General features: G+C 38.3%; 1 protein-coding gene across 6 annotated transcripts in view; it reads left to right on the top strand.

The window, feature by feature from the left end:
• LOC126355145 (cingulin-like) overlaps positions 1–24,356 on the top strand; it is a 507,535-nt gene that overhangs the window by 421,049 nt on the left and 62,130 nt on the right. For 3 of the 6 annotated variants that reach the window (XM_050005361.1, XM_050005351.1, XM_050005376.1), the window contains one exon: positions 13,130–13,323. In XM_050005361.1, the coding sequence (XP_049861318.1) occupies positions 13,130–13,323 (194 nt within the window). The remainder of the gene's footprint in view (positions 1–13,129; positions 13,324–24,356) is intronic. The other 3 variants (XM_050005344.1, XM_050005368.1, XM_050005383.1) reach the window with 1 other exon arrangement.

Genomic DNA, 24,356 nt, shown 5'->3' with positions numbered 1-24,356 from the left:
CATGAGGTCTGCATCCATAGTTTTTACTTTTTCAGGTTTCTCGCTAATCACATCTTTGTATTCCCACAACAAAGTTCGTAACTGATTTGTCTGTTCTTCATCTAGACTTCCAGCTTCTTTTAGTTTGGTGGCCACGAATTCAGCATACTTGCATTCTTCTTCATTGTCTTCCTCATTAACATCATTTTTTTCATTTTCACCATTCTTGCCTGCACATTTTCTCTTACTTGTTGTAATTTTACTTAGAGCTACATCCGATGGTTGCTTGATGTCATGTCCCTCTTTTACACACTGTCTACTTTTTCTGGAACTGATCTCATTGTAAGCCTGCTGATTGGTTCTACCTTCCCAGTTGGAATGCAGTTCTTCACAAATAACCTTGATGACTCTTTTTACTCCGCCACTGTCACTATAACCCTTGTAAGTATCCCATAAAGTTTCCAGCATCACATCTAAATCATAATGTCTGTCCACATATTCTGTATCTGATGATACCTTCCCAGTTTCCATTGGTACAATGTGGTTCTCATAGTCTTCGCAAATATCACTGACATCATCTTCTTCACCATTAATTAAATCTTCTTTAATCTTCATATACGCCATACCATCTAATTCTTTCTCCTATTCATCATAATGTCCCTATCAACATCAGGACACATACTATCATCTCTAATACTAGGCACTTCTACAACATCTTTACAATGATCATCAGAATTTTTGACAAGTACACCAGTACAAGTATCATAACTTAAGTGCTAAACAGTAATAGATACTTCCTCCATTAATTTACCCAGTACAAACACATCAGGATTATTATCAGAACCAACCTTTTCTTCGCAAACTTCTTCACCACACTGATTATATAGACTTGAGATAATTTCCACCTTTAACAGAACCTCTTCAACATTCTTACAGATGCTATTACTTATTTCTTCAACACTTTCATTCATACTTTTCCAGAATTTACTGTCAAACTGTAATTTGCTAATTTGATGTGCTCTTCTTACATTAGTTCTGTCATTTCCACTCCAATATCTTTGATTACTCTGTTTTATGTAATTATTTTCGATGTTTCTAGACCGGTGGTGTTTAGCCTGATTTTGGTACTTATTTCTCCCCCCAGACTGACAGGCTCCCAAAGAGGCATCTTCCAGTTAAAATTGCCTGGTCTTGATTGGAGATTATCCAATTGTCTGTTATTATTCTCCCATGGTCCCTTCCTGTTGTCATATCTTCTGTTCCCATGCAACAACATCAATAACACAAAATTTTTCAAGACAATTTATGTTTGGCATTCGTCTTACGTTCCAAACATCTATGCCAGCTCAATTCCACCATTTGTAATGATTCATGTTGAATGTTACTTAACCTAAGTTTCTTCTGCCTGGTCCATTGATGAATGAATGTGAAATTTTCATGCTTCACAAAATTTATTCACGTTAATTGACATCCAAACTGCACACTTGTTATGTAAACAAAACAGACAGACTTCACTGATCTCTTTGACTTCCAAAAGTTACTTCAAAACTAACCTGTCACAGCATCCCTGCATCGATTTATATAGAATTTTTACAATATCTTCCAAAATAAAGCATTATTAATTTTGTGCATTTTTGATGTTACAATTAAAATTTACAAAACGTAAAGAAACTGATGTTAAAGCCAAATAAGGTATAAAATACAATATTCAATGACAATCTTTTATAGTAATATCTTTAATTTTCCATAAGGAAATAATATCTCTTGTATTATTTTAGTTACATAATTAATTACAGTTTGGATTTGGTTACTAATATGCAATGATAGTACAGAGCTCATGTTTTATCTGATTACATATATAAAATGCATAAATCTGGCCTCAAATTCTGGAAATTGGAAAACTGTGAGATGTAAACAATTGGAGAGTCAATTAGAAACATAATTACAAAGGATATTAATTACAGAGGAAGACATAAAAATAAATAACAAATAAAATGCATTGTTTGGTAATAACTTCTAAGCTTTTTCTCAAGATAGTGAGGTCTTTTGTTGCTTGACTTTTTAGATTACCATTTTGTTAATTAGAAGCATTGATTTTTCATGCTAACATCTCTGCAGCCTCTAGTTATTTCTTGATTAGTTACTTAATTTAGTATAAGTACATAATTTTATCAATGACGACAACCTACCGATAATTATGATAACACACGTCCTTCCAGAACATTCCACACACCTTCACAATGAATATCAAGTTTTTTATCAAATAGGACAGAATGACATATATATAGACACACATACAAGGCCTTAGGAAACACTGAATTATCTGGATGCATATAAAAGAAGGTGATGTTGGACATTTCATATGAGTCCTGAGGGAGGCTGTACCATTATAGTCTTTTCCTTGCTATATTTGTAAGTGGAACAGGAATGGAAATGACAAGTAGTGGTACAGGGTACCCGTTGCCATACACCATACTGTGGCTTGCATAGTTTCAATGTATTTGTAGCTGTAGTTTTAGATGTCGACCATACAGCCTACAGTGGACAATATGTTCTTTTATAAATCTTTTTGCTTTGTTTTGTTGTTAATTGTACTTTGATAATCATTGTTCTACAGCTGTATCAATAGTCTCTGATACCAGCTTCAATGCAGATGTCTTCAAAGATGTTAGCTCTTTTTCTTGTCATTAGATCTAGTATGTTTCCATGAGCAGGCTTCCAAACGTCTGTAATTTTGCTCACTAGCTGTTTGGCACTCATTGTGTGTGTTCTTCCATTGTGAAAGTGTCTTGTGGAAATTTGTCAAATAATGTACACCATACTGCAGTAATGAACATTCAGTTTCTTCACGTTTATTTATAATCAATATTACTACCTGATGATGAGTTTTGTCACACGCAATAGTCTAAGCCAGAGCTTTCTAAACTTGTCTTCATGTTGACAGCCTTCTAATACACACAGTTTCACGAGACAACCTTTCACTAGTAGTGTTAATGAAATAGATTCTGTAGTATCAAACAATATTTTAAAGCAATATTAAGGAGTGCAGCAATTTATTTAGTATCATGCTTGCATTGGAAAGTTTTTCTCCATATATCACACACTCCAGCATAGGACATCCCCACTTTTAAGTATTCTTCATTATACAGTCTCACTTTTGTGTTCTTGCTGCTGCATGATGATGCAGATCAAACAGAGCTTTGAGACACACTATTTGATTGTTTTTCCTGTGTTTGCTGATGTTTCAGACACATTGCTTGACTGATACCTTGTCTCTGGTGTTTCATAAACTGACAGAAGTGTCTTTGTGATAACAGATTTATCCATTCCTGATGACTTCTGTTAAATATATCACTTTTAAAGAAGTAAAAGAATGACACATGTCACAAATGAGAGAGAGATTCTGACTATAGGAAAAGTGTACAGTCTCCCAATATTGCTAATTGAACAGCTTGTCAGACACCAATAGAGAGCACCAACATACAGCAGCAGAACAGAGACACCTAGCACCATAACTGGAAGTTAGATGCACACAATAATGGAATTCAACATACAAATCACTCATTTAATGTGTTATCTATGGTTACACTGAATGAAGAGAAGGATGTTTTGTATTATGTTGTCACAAATATTTCATTTGTTTTAGATTTTGAATTTACTAATCTCATGGTACACTACTCAACCTCAATATTTTGGGACATCCAGTTTGGAACACTCTGGTCTAATCGTATGAACCAGTTGAATGGTTGTACTTGCAGACAGTATATCACACAGTTATTTGGTGGCATATAAATCAAGAGTCACTCTATTTGGACACAAATTGTATAGCAAAGCTACTGAGTCACATAAAGTCATGAGAAAAAGACTGTTGGAGAGTTAGCTTTCAATCAGCAAGGCCTTTGTCAAAAGTAAACAACATACACATGCAAACACTCACGCAAGTGCAGTTGGCACACACACTGCCACAGTCAGCTAGGGCCATTCTGATCATGTGTGTGTGTGTGTGTGTGTGTGTGTGTGTGTGTGTGTGTGTGTGTGTGTGTGTGTGTGAGTGAGTGTGAGCTGCATTTGCATGAGTGTGTGTATGTGTATGTTGTCTACTTTTGACTAAGGCCTTGTTGGTCTTTTTGGTGTGCTTTTCTGTGACTCAGCATCTCCACTATATGTTGAGTAGCAACTTTCCTTTTCATTATATTGTTACATTCCATCCTGCATTTCCCATTGTTTAATTTTGAACACAAACTGAGCATTTTTAATGGATAAGATGCAAAATAGTTAACATCTTGATAGCTGAGCACAAGTGAACTGACTAATAGCAGCACAAAGAAGTTTACATTTTTGATGACTACTGATAACTGATTTATAACACATAGTTTTCATTTTGGTAAGTAACTGCAAACTGACTCAATCATTATCCTACATGGCTGCATGATACATAAGTAGTAAATAACATAAAAAGTTCTAAATGGTTAACAAATTATATGTTCCTGTCACCAACAGATGAGTAAGGAGTCATAAATACAATTAGATTCTTAAAAAATAAAAATTCAGAGGGATTGGATGGCATGTCTCCTAAAATAATTGAGTATATTTCTAAATACTTAACAAAGGCTCTCATGTTCCTTCCATTACATTAATACTTCTTCCATAGATCATGAATATGACATTTCATAATGGCATAGAACATGTCAGCTTAACATTAGTTTTTTTTTATGTAATTTAATTTTTTCCCTACTTCATACCTTAAAATTTCATCTCTCTCTCTCTCCCTCTCTCTCTTTTACTCAAATGTGCAGGAAGGGATATTTACAAACTGCTTAAAGAAAATCAAAATAATTCCCATATACAAACGGACATGAAAGGAATACTGGCAACTATGGACCTGTTACTATTTTACCTGTGCTGTCTAAAATTGTAGAAATAGCTGTAAAGGACAGGATAGCAAACTTTATAGAGAAACTTCTGGAATTCCACACACAGATAAGAACATGCACAAAGTTCTAAACATTTTAATGTGAACAAAGTTTCAATAGCCCATAGTGCAAAGCTATGCCAAGCCCAAAATTTTTTTCGAATAATGGAGTTCAGCTGCTATGAGCATATACAGTAGGGAAGTGAGAGAGAGTGTGCTCCACTTTGGGGAAGAAGATTAACAGTGGGCTGATACCGTGTGGCGTGACGCCAATTGCTGGGGGTGCCAGTGCCCAAAAGGGAGCCATATGGATGTCTGGCTCTTCTGGGGCAGGGAGCAGGAACATGAAGGGATGGGTACTGCAATTCATCCAGCAGCTCTGTCGACTGAGAAGGACCTTATCCGCCACAAACTGCAGATGATCCTATGGGGGGGGGGGGGGGGGGGGGGGCTGGAAAAAATGGCAGATGAGAGGACTACAGGCAAGGGGGAGCACAGCACAGGAGGCCAAACAAATGAGAGAGGAGGCACTCTGATGTGGCAGTGAGGAGAGAAAACTAGGTTCACGAAGGTGGATCAACTTGGTAGGTACACACGGGAGTGGTGGAGACCATTTCTGCCCCCGCATGCATAAATGGTTGTGATGGCAGGTAACCAGCCCATTACCTATCTACCATGTGAGGGCTTGCCAAACCTACTGATGACAGTCTACAGCTGTAATCCAATCCTCACGGTGACCAAACATGCCTGCCCAGATGGGGTGTTCTGGGCATCTAACATAGTGACCAAGGCACATGAGGCAGGTGAGTGGTCGGCAATAGGGGATGTAGCATTGCGCATTCCTGGCATCCATGCTGCATCTCCAGTGTGCTCTTCTCACCAATAGGAGTGGACCTGTATGACTTTAGAAAACACGGAAGGCACCCTTCTGCTGCGGTTCCCCTATATACTTCTTCATCTGCATGTTGATGGTCCATATGAGGTGTTCTACTTCACTGTTGAACAGCAGGTAACACAGCAACTAAGTGTTCGGTTTCTTGGTTTTCACCTGGCCAGTTGACATAGCAGTGAGCAAGCATTTTTGTCCTTGAGACCCCAGTGGCCATGATATATGAACCAAAGGATGTCCCGTCAGACAAAAGCCAGAATGACCACTCAGGGCACAATATGTTTCATTATGAACAAGATCACTGTAACAACATGAGTCAGTCTGTGGTGCAGCATAAAATAATTATCGATAGGGTCTGACTGCATGACTGGAAGTCTGTCAGGCCACCCTTCCTGGACATGTTGCCATATTTGGCAGAGGACAGGATTTTTGCTGATAGCGTATGCAGTATGAGAGCTCATACTAGGAAAGCCATCCACCACCTTTTGAGATTTCTCATCAAGATAAAAGCAATTGGATTCCTCCTGGCTGAAACTAGGTTGGGACCCTTAGGCATGTGTGAGAGAGCATCTGTATTGGAGTGCTGAGCTGTCAGGTGGAAGTGTGAATCTCATAATGGTAATGGCTAAGCAACAGGACCCACTACAGCAGTGTATGGGCCGTCTTATCTAGCAGATGTGCGGGGAGGCTGATTAGAGAGAGAAAGAGAGAGAGAGAGAGAGAGAGAGACTCAAGGCTTGTGGTCCTAGATGAATCTTCACACCATATAAAATACATGAAACTTCTTGATTGCTTAAGTAATAGAGAGGGCCTCCTTGATTTGGGAATAATTCTGTTGAGTTTTGGTGAACCTCTTTGAGGTAGATGTGATAGGCCACTTCAAACTGTCAGGTTTGCAATATGCCATCACAACTCCAAGCCCAAATTGATACGCATCAGTAGCCAAGAACAGCTGCTTACCCAACTGATACACAGTGGGGTAAGATATTGAACGAAGACTACCAGTCAATGCCCTAAATGTTTGGGCACTTGCAGTCATCCAGACAAATGGTACCCCAGTTTTGATAACTAATTAAAAGGCTGTGAAGTGGTAGCCACATGTAGGATGAATTTATAAAATATGCAACTTTCCCAGGAAAGCCTGGAGGTGCTTTACATTAGAATGTCGAGGAAGGTAGTAATGTGACTGTTTGTTGGCTGTATCCCCCGCTGAGAGACAACATGTCTGAGATATTTAGTAGAGTTTTGGAAAAAGTGGACTGCTCTTTGAGCCCCACATCCTGCAGAGTTTGAAGCAGAAGCCAAAGGTTCCACAAATTGCCCCTGAGTGGAGGGACTTGTGACAACGATATTGTCAGGATAGTTGATACAACAGGGAAAATGTTCTGTGAGTTTCTCCAAGAAATGTTGGAAAAGCACCAGAGTGCTTGCTCCCCCAAAACCTAATAATTTTTACTTGTAGGAATGATAGTGTGTGTCGATGATATGTAACTTCTAAGATCCCTCATCAAATGGAAGCTGAAGGTACACCTCTGATAAATCCACCATGGAACAATACTGCCATCTCATCAGATTGGTCACCAATTTTTCTGGATGCAGGGTGGAAAATACATGTCACGGTCTCTGTTTAATCATCACCTTAAAATCACTACATAGACAGGATTTCCAGACATTCCTTCATGATTAAAGGCAGTGTAACCTATTAGCAGGATGAAATAGGTTCAGTTGCCTCCAAGGGCTATCAACCTGTGGAGTTCCTCCTTAACTTGATAGCAAAGTGAAGTGGCACTGGTCAGGCTAAAAAAAATGAGGCTATACCATCTACTTAAGAGTAATGTATGCAATGAAATCATTAACCCTGCTGTCGCAAGTTCATGATGTTCCTACTACAGCACATGGTTTGCAACCAGGTTAACCAAATCAGTATGGTAAATTTAATTGCCGCCAAAGCATCCAAGCCATACAAGTTTTCTGTAAAATCACTGTTGATCATGCTACATCTGCTGCAAATTGTCCAAGAATGTGTTGTCTGTTGTAGGTAACAAGATGGCATATAGCTGGAGAAAGCAGTGAAATACTGAGGAACAGACACATGAGAAAATTGATAAGAGATGCTGCAACACCATTATCGACTTGCAACTGAAGTGGCTTTCCATTGATACACACTCTGATGAACAGCTTCTTAGAAAGCTCCTCAGGGTTGTAACATGCAGTGTGGATGATGACATTAATGTCCATTGGTGGAGGGTTGAGGGTGCAGCACAAGCAGATAATGCTTGAGATACTGCTACAATGTGTCCTTTGTTCTGACTGTGGTGGCAGGGAGACTAATGTGTGGGGCAATTCAGCCATTCATGTTGAAAAAGAGAAGCAGGAAATGATGGAAGGGACTTGTGGGAAACAGCTCATCATGGATGAGTTTGTGTGGCATGTGTGGCTGTGATTTCTGCCTGAGAGGACATGCCCAAACATGAGTGCCTGCAATCATCTGAGTTGACAGCAGGCACGTCCACCCAGGAATCCAAATGCTGCTCCACTATATGAGAAACTTAAAATGACTGAGCAATAGAAAGGACCACATCCAACAAGGGCTCGTCAAACTGTAGTACTCACTAGTTGACTTCTGTATCGGGGACAATCTGATGATAGCAACCCACACAATAGTATCAATGTAAGACTCCTCATTGTTGAAAGGCAACAAAATGGCATTTCCAACTGGAGACCTGCAATTCAACAGCCTAAGTACAGTATGGCTGATGAGGATGGTTCATACACTGATAAAACTCTACCCTTGAGAAAATAACGTTTATGCTGCCAACAATAAGATGACAAAAAGGAACACCTTTCATCAAATGAGAGGGAAGTGGGTTCCTGAAGTGGGTAAGCTTTCCTAACAAAAGATACATGAGGAGTGGAAGCCAAGAGAAAAGGAGAACCTTAGTAGTAGAGGGGTCCATTACCTGGAAGGTGGCGTAGTGTTCCCAAACACTGTTCTTGTATGCCCCTCCCCCTCCCCATCCTCTGTATACTCATTGTAGGCAGTGAAGGGAGTTGAATATACTAGCATCTGCTGAGACATTGCCAGTAATCTGGCCAACACCCAGTCAAACACGACTGTGTGTTTCTGTTGTTGCAATTCAAAATGCCTATGGCTTTCCAGATGTTGCTGCTGCAAAGAATGAAGCATCACCTCCAAGGACACTCTGGAGATCACTGACAAGTTGGCAAGAAACACATATGAAAAGTCCAATCATCTTCTCCACCACTCATGTTGTAATTTCACACACAAATAAGAACACACACAAAGTTCCAAACAATATCATGTGAACACAGTTCTGATTGTACATGCATGTCCAGAGTACAAAGCCTGGCCAAGTCCAAGATACAAACACAATTCATCTAGAAAGCAGAGTTCAAGTTACTGTGAGCAAATACAATAGTGAAATGATAGAGACTTCACTCCATTCTGGGATTATATGAAATTAGTTTGTTGCTTGGAATCTCAGGGTTGGTGCTGTCCAACAACAGTGCTTGCAGATCTGAGGATAGTGGTGTCTTCTGATGCTTGATCAGTGGCCATCAGTGGCCCGCCCCATGCCACCTGGCACTGGCATAGACGAGATGATCATGATTGCTCACTTCTGCACCTCCTGAAATGTTGCATTATCCATGATGGTAGTACCAGTACAAAATGAGTGATAACATTGTGGGTTACCACAGAAACATAGCATAATAAATAGGGCACAGCATGGTTTCAGAAAACGTCAATCCATAAAGACAGCAGTTTCAGATTTCACAGCTTATGTGGTTGGGGGACTGTAAAAACAGCAACAAGTTTACAGTATATTTCTCAATGTATCAAAGGCATCTGATCATGTATGTTGTGAACTTCATTAGAAAAATTAAACCATTGTGGCATAAGAGGCAAAGTAAACAGTATTATCAAGGCAGTCGCTGAAAATAGGCAACAATGTATAGAGATAAAATTTGAAAAGGGCAACAGTTTGGAAAATTTGCTTTCAGCATTCAGAGAGATAAGACATGGTGGTATGAGCGCATGAATATTTATTCTATAAGTAAATGACATGACAGAAGCTGTAAACTACACAATGATCATGTATACTGATAACACATCTCTAATAGTCACTAGTGAACCTGCACAGGACTTTGGAATGAGGGCATGTGTAGAGATGGATGAAGCGAACAAAGATTTTGAGGGCTACAATCTTTTTATAAATCGAAATAAAATGACTTCCATGAGAATACAAGCAAGTAAGGCAGTTAAACCAGACAATCTTCATATCAAGCTTGGTGACTCTAGTATTTCACAACATCACTGGCAGCAAGTTTCTATGATTGATCTAGGACAGATTCATGGCATGGAAGACTCAGATAGATCAAGTATGTTCAAAACTTCACACAAATATATTTCTAATGATAAAAGTGTCACCATTTGTTGAGTGTGACACTAAACTAAAGGTGTATCATGGTTTAATTTATCCACATTTCTCTTACTGTATACCTGTGTAATGCAGTGCAGCTAACTGCAAAACTGGGTTATAAGGTGCATTGGAAACCTATCACCAGGGCAGTCCTAAAGGAATAAATTCAAAGACATACAAATACTGATAGTTTCTGCTCTGTACATATATGAAACAATTATGCTCTTAAACTGCACAGCTTTGCTGAAGAAAAATATATGTAATTACAACACTATGCATAAAGACACCAGTAAGTACCACATGTATTATAATAGACTTAAGTGACAAAGATCCTGAAATATATAGATGTATATTTTATATAAAACCTCCATGCAGCATAAAGAACTTAAAAATACTGTCTACTTTCAAACAAACACTAAGATGTCACCTGGCCTCACCTTCTTTATACAATATAAGGGAGTTCTTAGATGATAGTATACAAAATCCTTAAATAAGAGTGTCATCTACAAATTCCATGTAAAATAATGCAAAGATGTCATGCTATCCATTATATGTTTGCACAAATGTTTATATTTTCTTAACTCTGTATACTACTTTGTGTATGTACATGTGTGATTTTATTTGTATGCTGCAAACTCTAAGTCCAACAAATACCTGAAAAATTGTGTGTATTCATGTTTTTAATGTAAATAATCACCAAATACTTTGTAACAAATCCTTGTATATCTTGATGTATCCAATATCACTACAAAGAATGATTAAAGAATGAAAAATAAATAAATAAATAAATGTGTCTCACAGCAGTCCTCCCAACATATCTGTTTGCAGTAGCTTCCAGTCACTTGACACAGTGAAGTCCATTTACTGCTGCTTATAAGCAACAAATAACTCATCATGTTGACACATCTGGATGTAGAGTGGTGCAGCATTGACTCTAATGCATTGTTTTTTGGACAATAAACAAGTAACTTTAAGTTTTCATATTCTCTTTCAATACTCAGAACTGTTACACTATAAGTATTACAAGCTTCAAAACTGAAGTGATGGGCTTCTGTTATAACAAAGGAAATACCTGTAATAAACTTTACTTATTTCTTGAAGTTACTTGGAACTTTGAGTCCCAAACCTTTCTTTTATAAAAGTTATGCTCATGGACAGATACGAAAATCACAGAAATTTATGACAAATGCAGACAATACACTGTGTTGTTCGAGGGGGAACTTAAATTGTACACAGTATGACAGTTACAATGTGTACAGTGCACACTGTTATGACACAGCAGTAATATTCAGAAGATTTATGTTTACACTGTGACCATAAACGTTCAAACACTTCCTCATAACAAACTGATGAAAGCATGGAGAAACCAAGCGGGAAAGCGCCGGCAGACAGGCACATGAACAAAACACACAAACACACACACAGAATTACTAGCTTTCGCAACCGATGGTTGCTTCTTCAGGAAGGAGAGGGAAAGACGAAAGGATGTGGGTTTTAAGGGAGAGGGTAAGGAGTCATTCCAATCCCGGGAGCGGAAAGACTTCCCTTAGGGGAAAAAAGGACAGGTGTACACTCGCACACACACACACACACACACACACACACACACACACACACACACACACACAAATATCCATCCGCACATACACAGACACAAGCAGACATATTTAAAGGCAAAGAGTAAGGGCAGAGATCCTTACCCTCTCCCTTAAAACCCACATCCTTTCGTCTTTCCCTCTCCTTCCTGAAGAAGCAACCATTGGTTGCGAAAGCTAGTAATTCTGTGTGTGTGTTTGTGTGTTTTGTTCATGTGCCTGTCTGCCGGCGCTTTCCCGCTTGGTAAGTCTTGGAATCTTTGTTTTTTATATATTTTTAATATATTTTTCCCATGTGGAAGTTTCTTTCTATTTTATTTAAAGCATGGAGAAAGATGGAAATATTGCATAAAGTATGTAAATATCAACATACATAAACTGCAGTTAAGGAGAAGCTATTTTACAAATCACATATTGGGACAAAAGTGTTGGAATGTGCAAGTGAGCTTGCTACAATTGATTTACTGTAAAATATGTTAGAGACTACAAAATTTCCAAAGGGTCTCAAAAATATATCTTTATTCACATAGATGTACACTAAAATAAGTGGGAACTATTGCGGAAATGAGAGTGTTATTATTGCTTGAATTTGTGGAAAAAACAAATGTTTACAGCTTAGGATACTGTAGAAATTACATTTTTAGTGGCACTTAATATTTGAAAATAGAAAATATGTGTTATGACATAAGCAAAAAGATTGATATTGTCAGTGAGACACAGCAGAAAAATGACATGAACAACATGTTCGTATTATCATTTTCATGTCTGCAACTTCTTATCTGTTCACTTGAGAACTATTGTTAAATAGCTACCCTTTTATTCATTATCTTCTTTTTACCAAATGCCAAACTTGTTCCTTAATGTAATTTGTTGGAGTTCCCTATTCTTAAATACATTTTTGAATTCTTACCTTATGATTTTGTTGAACAGTTTAACAATATTTAGTTCTTAATGGTATTTTAAGCAATTGTGGCATGTTATTGATCCTTAACTTCAGTCATTGCACATCTGTGGCACGTCTCCTTCATATTGAGATCTATGGAGCATGATGAATGAAGGAATGAATACATGAAAAAATGACTACTGCTTCCCTTTCTTTGTCATGCAGAAGATATTTTTATTTAAATTCTGGAAAAAAGAGGTTCAGTAAGGCATTTTAATTAGTAACACTACTGATGTTGCTTCAACTATTCCCATTTCAAAAGTTAGGGAGAGAGCTCTCCTTTTTTCCATCTCAAATATTTGTCTTCAGTGTTACTTTGAATTGTGGTTTGTGCATTTGTTTGAGTTTTTAAATTGGGTTTAATTGCAGGTACATCAAGACATTTCAGCCAGCAGTGAATCACAGGACTTAAAGAAGCTGCTTGAAGTTAGACAGCTACAAGTGTTACGTCTTGAAAAGCTAGTTCAGAAGCAAGAGGAGCAACTGAATAAGTGGAGCCTTCAGAGAACAAGACATGAGGCACGTATTGCGGAACTAGAGAAGGCTTTACGGGAGAGGCAACGGTACAGTGATTATCTGCTTTGGAGAGGGGATTTTTCACATGTAGAGAGGGGGATTTAAAAATAGTCTACCTGAAGAAGCACAGACCATTAAAAATTTGGTAGCACAGGAATGCAAATTAACTGCAACACTTAAATAATAATATTTGAAAACATATCACAACTATGAAGTTAGAATTGTTTTTTAGTCACTCCAAAAAGAATCGATTAGGTTTATGAAGAACATCCATCACAGAGTGAAGAAAAGATACATATGAAACTCATTTATCATGTCTAATTATGCATGTGATATAAGAATGAAAATAATCAATTATATAATAATCAATAATATAATGTAAATGAATAGATAAAAAATCTACTCACCAAGTGATGAGACTCTTTCCTTCTCATCCCGTCTGGTAAGTCACTCCTAATGTGAGGTTCCAGTTGACTTTTCTGAACAGTTCCCCTTTCCCTAAACCTCTGCAGTCCGTTTCCTTCACTCCTCTTCCTTCCCCTTCTACTCTTCTGCCAGAAGAAGGAGCCACTGGCTCTGAAAGCTTGTGAAAGTTAAATCCGTTTGTGTGTATGTTCTCCTGCTGCTGCTTGGTGGGAGATTTTTTATCTATCCATTTGCATGAATGTAATATGATAGACAATCAAACACTATCAAACTTGAGATAATACATAAGGAAGCATTGTACGAGGCGCATTCAAGTACTAAGGCCTCCGATTTTTTTTTTTCTAATTAACTACCTGCGCGAAATTGATGAAACTGGCGTTACTTCTCGATGTAATTGCCCTGCAGACATACACATTTTTCACAACGCTGACGCCATGATACCATGGCAGCGGCAAAGGCTTCTTTAGGAGTCTGTTTTGACCACTGGAAAATCGCTGAGGCAATAGCAGCACGGCTGTTGAATGTGTGGCCACAGAGAGTGTCTTTCATTGTTGGAAAAAGCCAAAAGTCACTAAGAGCCAGGTCAGGTGAGTAGGGAGCATGAGGAATCACTTCAAAGTTAGTTATCATGAAGAAACTGTTGCGTAACGTTAGCTCGATGTGCGGGTGCGTTGTCTTGGTGAAACAGCACACGCGCAGTCCTTCCCGGACGGTTTTGTTGCAGTGCAGGAAGGAGTTTGTTCTTCAAAACATTTTCGTAGGATGCACCTGTTACTGTAGTGCCCTTTGGAAAGCTATGGGTAAGGATTACGCCTTCGCTGTCCCAGAACATGGACACCATCATTTTTTCAGCACTGGCGGTTACCCGAAATTTTTTTGGTGGCGATGAATCTGTGTGCTTCCAATGAGCTGACTGGCGCTTTGTTTCTGGATTGAAAAATGGCATCCACATCTCATCCATTGTCACAACCACCGAAAAGAAAGTCCCATTCAACATTGCTTGGCAACATGCCACATGGGCAGCCATGTGGTCGTCCGTCAGCATTCGTGGCACCCACCTGGATGACACTTTTTGCATTTTCAGGTCGTCATGCAGGATTGTGTGCACAGAACCCACAGAAATGCTAACTCTGGACGCGATCTGTTCAACAGTCATTTGGCAATCCCCCAAAACAATTCTCTCCACTTTCTCGATCATGTCGTCAGACCGGCTTGTGCGGGCCCGAGGTTGTTTTGGTTTGTTGTCACACGAAGTTCTGCCTTCATTAAACTGTCGCACCCACAACCGCACTTTTGACACATCCATAACTCCATCACCACATGTCTCCTTCAACTGTCGATGAATTTCAATTGGTGTCACAACACGCAAATCCAGAAAACGAATGATTGCATGCTGTTCAAGTAAGGAAAACGTCACCATTTTAAGTATTTAAAACAGTTCTCATTCTCGCTGCTGTCATCTCTGGGACGTATTGACAATTAATGCGGCCTCATTTTAAAAAAAAATGTGCATGTTTCTATCTCTTTACAGTCCGGAGAAAAAAAACCGGAGGCCTTAGAACTTGAATGCACCTCGTATACCACTAGTTACGGAAGAAATAATGAGGAATTAAACACACTGAAACCTGAATCACGAGAAAAATGATTGCAGCCCAACAATTTAAGTTGACCATTCTTATTTTTCCTTATTCTCTGAACATCTGTGATCATATATTTACTTTGTAGGCTAGTGTACAGTGGAGAGGTTTTAGCATCAGTATTATTTAACTTGTTACTGGAGCAAGGAATAAATGCCTGTCTGTATGCTTCCATATACATTCTAAACTCTCTTACATTTATTTCTTGGTCTATATTTGGTGAATCTAATAGAAGCACCAAAATTGTAGCACAGTCTATCTCAAGTACCACTTCCATAATTTATGCGGATCAGTTTGGCAAGTAAAATGTCAGCTTCGTTCTGAACCTTTCTCTGTTACACTTTTGTGTGGACCATGCTGACCTCTTATTATTCCAACAGCAAGTCCCTGAATTCCTACAATATCTGCTATGAAGCCTACTTGTTAATGACTCCAAATACAGAAACCATACTCTAGAGCATTTCACAATTGTATCTTCTGTGCTGTCTCCTGAAAAGATGAACTGCACTTTTCTAGGATCCCTCCGTCAAATCTAAATCTTCCATTCACCTTCCTACAACCGATTTCATATATTAGTCCTATCTGATATTACATTGTAATATTATCCCCAGATCTTCCATTCACCTTCCTACAACAGATTTCATATATTAGGCCTATCTGATATTACATTGTAATATTATCCCCAGATATTTAAGCAATGTGACATCTTCCAGATTAATCTGCATTTATTTGCATTTGAAGGAAGCTGACAATTATTAACAAGAACAGTGCACTGATGTCATGAACACCACAAGCATTTTTGTGGCTTCCCTTGACAAGGTAGCAGATATAGATGTGCCAGCAGTAGCTGTGGACACAGGAGTGCAGCAATGTCATCTGTTCAAGTGGACGTATCAAAGTGTGGAGGCTCCAAGGAGAATGAATGGTGCCAGACTAGATTCATTATCACCATCATGCCAACCCAGAATATGGCATTATACCTTGGAATATCTTTGGGTACTTAACACAATCACCTCAAGTTTGCATAGCCCCTAATTTGTGCAGCAGTCCTTACATTTATTGTGTTTAGTTAGGTAGCTCTGTCAAATTTCTTGGTCTCCATGTCATTACCTTCAAGCAACACAATGTGAGACTGCATTTCTCATGCTATTCTAAGTTCTCTTATTATAGATGGTGTTTGACTTTCACCCTTGTCAATACATTCTCCAAATCTCTCATCAGTTTAAAATATCTGGTTATGAGCTGCCAAGAGACTGTCACACCAACATTTGCCAGCCTCATGACTGATGAAATGTATCATGGTGTTGAAGCAGCATATAGTGTCATACCAATATCTTGCAGCAAAGTTCATTTCAACTCAGTGCACAACTGGGTTAGTGCCATTGTTGCTGCCAGAGGTTGCAAATCTGTGGACTAATTTTTGCTTCTTGTATACTCCAAAATCATCTAAAAATCCAGTCATGTATTTTTCTTGCAATGTTGTCTATGTGCAATAAGTAAAATTTTGTTATTTGATATCATTCCTAGTGTTGTAGTTGCAATGGCCAGCAGTGTATAAACAGGGATGCCCTACACTTTTTTTCAGGCTACTTGCTGTGTGAGGGGTCCTCAATAAATAAGCATTATAAGAGAATGTCACTTCAGTAGGGTATCCAATGTGATTAACTAGTTCAGTTTATTGTTAATACTGGGAGTGATTATTTCAGTATTGTGATAGATTTTGAGGCTCTTAGTTACAAGTCACAGTTTATTTTAACTTAATTTTTCTGACTGTGAATGAGATGCTGTCATGGCTCGAGCAGAGAATGCCAGTAACAGCAAACTAAAATTGCTTCATAGTTATTTATCCTCTTCTTTTACAGTTATCTTATGACTGATTTCTTTTTTTCGGTGAAGTGATTACTGTTGCAGAAAGTTGTATACTGCAATATCTTCAAGGAATCTCAATCTAGACAAATAGAGACCCCATAGTTTCAGTAATCTTGTCACTGAGTCTTCATTTAATTAAAATAATTCTCGTTACTGAAAGTAGCAAGCAGTAACTAGTTAAAATTTCTTCTCAGATAAATAAAATTTAGATAGTTTACACCAAAGCTGATAAATATTTAAAAATTGCAGGTATTTCCTACAGAGAGAACAGCAACCATTAGAAATAAAAATTGTAAGCACCCACAATTTGCATGTAAGTTTTTTTGACTGATGTGTTTTACTCAACAGACATGAACATCTACAGAAATTATGTAGCCAAGTACACATATCATGAATCTACTGTGTGTAGTGCCACCACCATGGATGGCTTCTATTATGGTGGCACTGTACACAGCCAGATATATTTAATGCATGACCCCTGTCTACTTAACTTCTGAGGAAGCTCGTGTTTCTTGAGTGAAACATATCAATGAAGGAAAGTTACATATGACTTGTGGATTCTCCACAGTTTTAATTGATAAATATTTATTTACAACAATGATCAGCAGCAGGAGCCATGCCAAAACTCTAGATGAAATGAGTAATCTGAAAATTAAATACAGGTCATATTACAACGTTGAATTCAATTAAGATACTTTGTGATGAAATATTATTAAACTGTATGACTCTTTATCATGGTATGTGCTTCTTCATCAACAGTGTTGCCTCCATGCCATTATTTATTATTTATTATGTGCTTTTGTGCTGAACATTCATATAGAATGATTGAAAAACAAGAATTTCTCATGTGATAGAAGAAAATCAGTACTAAATTAGGGGAAGCAAAAGAGAAATTTGTAGAGTAGCAAAGCAGTTGTGAGGCTGTGTATCTATTTTATTAATAGCACAGGCAACCAATTGACCTTTAATGTCAATCAAATGAAGTAGAAGAAAAAGAAAATGTAATTACATAGACTGCACTTCCAGGTTCTTTTGTGTTGTTACAAAGAAGATCTATGTTCTTTGCATGCAATTTTACTCCATCCTCTCAATTTTAGAATCAAGAATCACAGCTTATTTGTATTAGTCCATTTTCCTTTTATTCATTTTCATAGACTTTGACAATTGCTGATTCCTTCACTAATAAAGGGAGCATATGACAGATGAAAATACTATAGTCACTAGAGGTACCTAGATTATAGAATCACTGACAGACACAGTTGGCAGTAAACACAATATATTTCAGTAGTTTGTAATCTGAAACACAGTGAAAAGTGAAGAAAATTAGATAGAAATCAAAAGAGCAAAGCATTATTTGCAACAAGTCAGTGATATATGCTCGATTATAAAGGTATATTATTGGAAAAAATTAGAATGCTATAATTAAGCCATTGGGTAGCACTGAAAGGCAGGCTTATAAACTTATTATGGGAATAGAGGGACTACTAGAAAAGAAAATCAACCAAGAAATACATATAAAATCAGTCTAAAATGGGTGGCATGAAAAACATAAAGTGATTATGGGGAAAAAAACAGTTAAAAACCAAACCAATTTCAGACTGTGCAATTTGTAAATTCTGGAGAAAATATAAAAGAGAAAAGAACCAAATTGTGAGGGATGAAGGAAAGATAAGGTGATATATTAAAGGAAACTAAATTATTCCAGTTTATTTAATGATGAAACATTGTAAGTATGTCTATATTACAAGAACTGGTATCTCAAGAGTTCAAGAAACATTGCTAATACACTAACAAAGCTAATACTGAATGTAGATTGGAAAATTAGACAGGTCTGTTTCAACTTGTTTGATATTTTTTCAATAATATGAAGTACCTTTACTTAGTTTGATTATTTACTGAATTCCAAGAAAATATCACAAACCAAATCAGTTTCAATTTTCAAGCAAGGAGGAATAAAGGGTTAGCCTAAATGATTCACTGGGTTTTGAAGTACTTTTTATTTACTAGTATCTACATCTACATCTACATCTATACTCAGCAAACCACTGTGAAGTGTATGGAATAGTATACATACCATTGTACCCGGTATTTTCTCATTCCATTCACATATGCAGCTTAAGAAGGGTTATTGTTTACACGCCTATATCCACGTTGTAGTTAATCTAATCTAGTCCTCATGATCCCTACAGGAGTGATCCCTATATGAGGGGATTGTAGTATATCTCTAGAGTCATCATTTGAAACTGGTTCTTGAAACTTTGCAACTAGGTTTTCTCGGGATAGTTTAAATCTGTCTTCAAGACTCTTCCAGTTTAGTTTCTTAAGCATCTCTGTGACATTCTCTCATGCATCAAACAAACCTGTGACCATTTGTGCTGCCCTTCTCTCTATACATTCAATATTCCTTGTCAGTCTTCTTTGGTACAGTTCCCACACACTTGAGCAATATTCTAGGATAGATCACATTAGTGACTTTTAAGCAATTGCCTTTGTAGATTGATTGCATTTTCCCAGTATTCTACCAGTAAACCAAAGACTACTACCTGCATTAACCATGAATGAGCCTATGTGTTCATTCCATTTCATATCCCTAAAAAGTGCTACACCCACGTATTTATGTGGGTTAACCTATTCCAGCTGTGACACATTGATATTATAGTTGTAGGACTATTATGTTTTTTGTGAAACTTTTTCTGAGAGTAATTCATAGTAGATAAAAGCATCATCAACAAAAGTGTGAGGTTACTATTAATATTGGCAGCAAAGTCATTAATATATAACATGAGCAGCAAAGGCCCAAAAATATTCCTCTGGGTCTCACCTGAAGTTATTTCAACATCTGTTGAAGACCCTCCATCCAAGATAACTTGCTGCTTCCTCTATACGAAAAAATCCCAAATCCAGTTATTAATTTCACTCAATACCCCATATTGTCATACTTTTGATAATAAATGTAGATGTTGATACTGGGTCAAAAGCTAATTGGAAATCAAGGAATACTGCTTCTACTTGACTGCCTCCATCCAAATCTTTCAGTTATTATGTGAAAGTACAAGTTGGGTTTCATATGATCAGCATGTTTGGAATCCATGCTTGTTGACTTGGAGTTAGTCATTCTGTACAAGGCGTGTCATTATGTTTGAGCTCAGAATATGTTCTAAGATTCTACAACAAATCGCTGTCAAGGGTACCAGATGACAGTGCCATGGATTACTTCTGCTACACTTCTTGTAAATGAATGTGATATGAGCTTTCTTTAAACTACAGGGCACAGTTTTTTATTCAAGGGATATGTGTTAGAGTATTGTCAACATAGCGGTTAACTCAGCCACAAATTCAGTATAGAGTCTGATAGAAATTCCATTAGGCACTGGAGCTTTTTCAGTTTTCATGATTTTAGCTGTTTCTCAATGCCACTGACACTAACACTTATTTCATTCACCTTTTTAATGGTATGATGATCAAATTTGGGCAATACTCCTGGATTTTCTTTTGTATAAAAACATTTCAAAATAGAGTTAAGCATTTCTGCTACCCTCAAGTTCAGTACCTATCTCTTCCATGAGTGACTGGACTGTCTTTAGTACCACTAACAGGCCTCTACATTCAACAAGAATTTCTTGGTTTTCTGAAAGACCATTTTACTATATTCTGCACTGGTAGTCATTGAAGGCACACACATCGCCCTCTTGAAAGCCAATTGCATTTCATTTAGCATCTCTTTATTTATAACCATATTCTTTGTTTCACACCTGTTACACAATAGTCTATGTTTTTTAGAAGTTTCATGTTTTAGTTTCCCTTTGTACTTTAGTAAGAATTGTTGCCACAACTGCCTCATGGTCACTGATAAATTTCAATGCAGACATCCTCAAAGGGGTCAGGTACATTTGGTGCTGTCAAATCTAATATGCAATGACAGAATTAAAAACTCAACCCAAAAAAAATTAATGTAGAATAATGGTATTTTGGGAATACATTTATCTAGGAACCACATTTAAGTGACTAACACTACAACATCACAGAGTAATGTAGGCATGAGATAAGCCATTGCAAATGTGAAGTGCTGGTATATTAATAACCAGTGTAACTGCTAGAATGTTGAATGTAAGCATGCAAACATGAAGTGCATTGTGTTGTACAGACGGTGCATGTCAGTTTATGGGATGGAGTTCCATGCCTGTGGAACTTGATCAGTCAATACGGGAACAATTAATGTCAGTTGTGGATAAATTTGTAGTTGTCATCTGACGCTGCCCCATATGTGTTTGAGTGGAGACAGGCAACGTGTTGACACTCTGTAGTGCATGTTGGGTTATAACAGCAGCATGTGGGTGAGCATCTTCCCATTGGACAACACCCCCTGGATTTCTGTTCATGAATGGCAGCACAACAGGTCAAATTGTCAGACTGACAAACAAATTTGCAGTCAAATGGAGAATGCTGATAAATAGATAATCAGTGCTTGAGTGCTCCTGCTGTCATACGAAATCGGACCCCAGACAATAACTCCAGGTGCAGGTCCAGTGTGTCCAGCATGCAGATAGGTTACTTGCAGGCCCTATACTGACCTCCTACTAACCAACAAATGGTTGTCACTGGCACTGAGGTAGAACCAGCTTTTCTACATCTACATCTACATCCATACTCCGCAAGCCACCTGACGGTATGTGGTACCCTGAATACCTCTATCGGTTCTCCCTTCTATTCCAGTCTCGTATTGTACGTGGAAAGGATTGTCGGTATGCTTCTGTGTGGGCTCTAATCTCTCTGATTTTATCCTCTTGGTCTCTTCGTGAGATATACGTAGAAGGGAGCAATATACTGCTTCACTCTTCTGTGAAGGTATGTTCTCGAAACTTTAACAAAAGCCCGTACTGAGCTACTGAGCATCTCTCCTGCAGAGTCTTCCACTGGAGTTTATCTATCATCTCCGTAACGCTTTCGCAATTACTAAATGATCCTGTAACGAAGCGCGATGCTCTCCGTTGGATCTTCTTTATCTCTTTTATCAACCCTATCTGGTGCGGATCCCACACTGCTGAGCAGTATTCAAGCAGTGGGCGAACAAGCGTACTGTAACCTACTTCCTTTGTTTTCAGATTGCATTTCCTTAGGATTCTTCCAATGAATCTCAGTCTGGCATCTGCTTTACCGACGATCAACTTTATATGATCATTCCATTTTAAATCACTCCTAATGCGTACTCCCAGATAATTTATGGAATTAACTGCTTCCAGTTGCTGACCTGCTATTTTGTACCTAAAGGATAAGGGACCTATCTTTCTATGTATTCGCATCACATTACACTTGTCTACATTGAGATTCAATTGCCATTCCGTGCACCATGCGTCAATTCGCTGCAGATCCTCCTGCATTTCAGTACAATTTTCCATTGTTGCAACCTCTTGATACACCACAGCATCATCTGCAAAAGCCTCAGTGAACTACCGATGTCATCCACCAGGTCATTTATGTATATTGTGAATAGCAACGGACCTATGACACTCCCCTGCAGCACACCTGAAATCACTCTTACTTCGGAAGACTTCTCTCCATTGAAAATGACATGCTGCGTTCTGTTATCTAGGAACTCCTCAATCCAATCACACAATTGATCTGATAGTTCATATGCTCTTACTTTGTTCTTTAAACAACTGTGGGGAACTGTGTCAAACGCCTTGCGGAAGTCAAGAAACACGGCATCTACCTGTGAACCCGTGTCTAAGGCCCTCTGAGTCTCGTGGACGAATAGCGCGAGCTGGGTTTCACACGACCGTCTTTTTCAAAACCCATGCTGATTCCTACAGAGTAGATTTCTAGTCTCCAGAAAAGATATTATACTCGAACATAATACGTGTTCCAAAATTCTACAACTGATCGACGTTAGAGATATAGGTCTATAGTTCTGCACATCTGTTCGACGTCCCTTCTTGAAAACGGGGATGACCTGTGCCCTTTTCCAATCCTCTGGAACACTTCGCTCTTCTAGAGACCTACAGTACACCGCTGCAAGAAGGGGGGCAAGTTCCTTCGCATACTCTGTGTAAAATCGAACTGGTATCCCATCAGGACCAGCGGCCTTTCCTCTTTTGAGCGATTTTAATTGTTTCTCTATCCCTCTGTCGTCTATTTCAATATCTACCATTTTGTCAACTGTGCAACAATCTAAAGAAGGAAGCACAGTGCAGTCTTCCTCTGTGAAACAGCTATGGAAGAAGACATTTAGTATTTCGGCCTTTAGTCTGTCATCCTCTGTTTCAGTACCATTTTGGTCACAGAGTGTCTGGACATTTTGTTTTGATCCACCTACCGCTTTGACATAGGACCAAAATTTCTTAGGATTTTCTGCCAAGTCAGTACATAGAACTTTACTTTCGAATTCATTGAAAGCCTCTCGCATAGCCCTCTTCACACTACATTTCGCTTCGCGTAATTTTTGTTTGTCTGCAAGGCTTTGGCTATATTTATGTTTGCTGTGAAGTTCCCTTTGCTTCCACAGCAGTTTTCTAACTTGGTTGTTGTACCACAGTGGCTCTTTTCCATCTCTTACGATCTTGCTTGGCACATAGTCATCAAACGCATATTGTGCAATGGTTTTGAACTTTGTCAACTGATCCTCAACACTATCTGTACTTGAGACAAAACTTTTGTGTTGAGGCGTCAGGTACTCTGAAATCTGCTTTTTGTCACTTTTGCTAAACACAAAAATCTTCCTACCTTTCTTAACATTTCTATTTACGGCTGAAATCATCGATGCACTAACGGCTTTATGATCGCCGATTCCCTGTTTTGCCTTAACTGTTTCAAATAGTTCGGGCCTGTTTGTCTCCAGAAGGTCTAATACGTTATCGCCACGAGTCAGTTCTCTGTTTAACTGCTCAAGGTAGTTTTCAGATAAAGCACTTCAAAATATTTCACTTGATTCTTTGTCCCTGCCACCCGTTATGAACGTTTGAGTCTCCCAGTCTATATCCAGCAAATTAAAATCTCCACCCAGAACTATAACATGGTGGGGAAATCTACTCGAAATATTTTCCAAATTATTCTTCAGGTGCTGAGCCACAACAGCTGCTGAGTCCGGGGGCCTATAGAGACATCCAATTACCATGTCTGAGCCTGCTTTAACCGTGACCTTCACCCAAATC

This window comes from Schistocerca gregaria, chromosome 1 (assembly GCF_023897955.1).
Source record: "Schistocerca gregaria isolate iqSchGreg1 chromosome 1, iqSchGreg1.2, whole genome shotgun sequence".
Taxonomy (NCBI): domain Eukaryota; kingdom Metazoa; phylum Arthropoda; class Insecta; order Orthoptera; family Acrididae; genus Schistocerca; species Schistocerca gregaria.
Note: the sequence above shows the minus strand (reverse complement) of the source record. Positions and strands in the feature narration are given on the sequence as shown.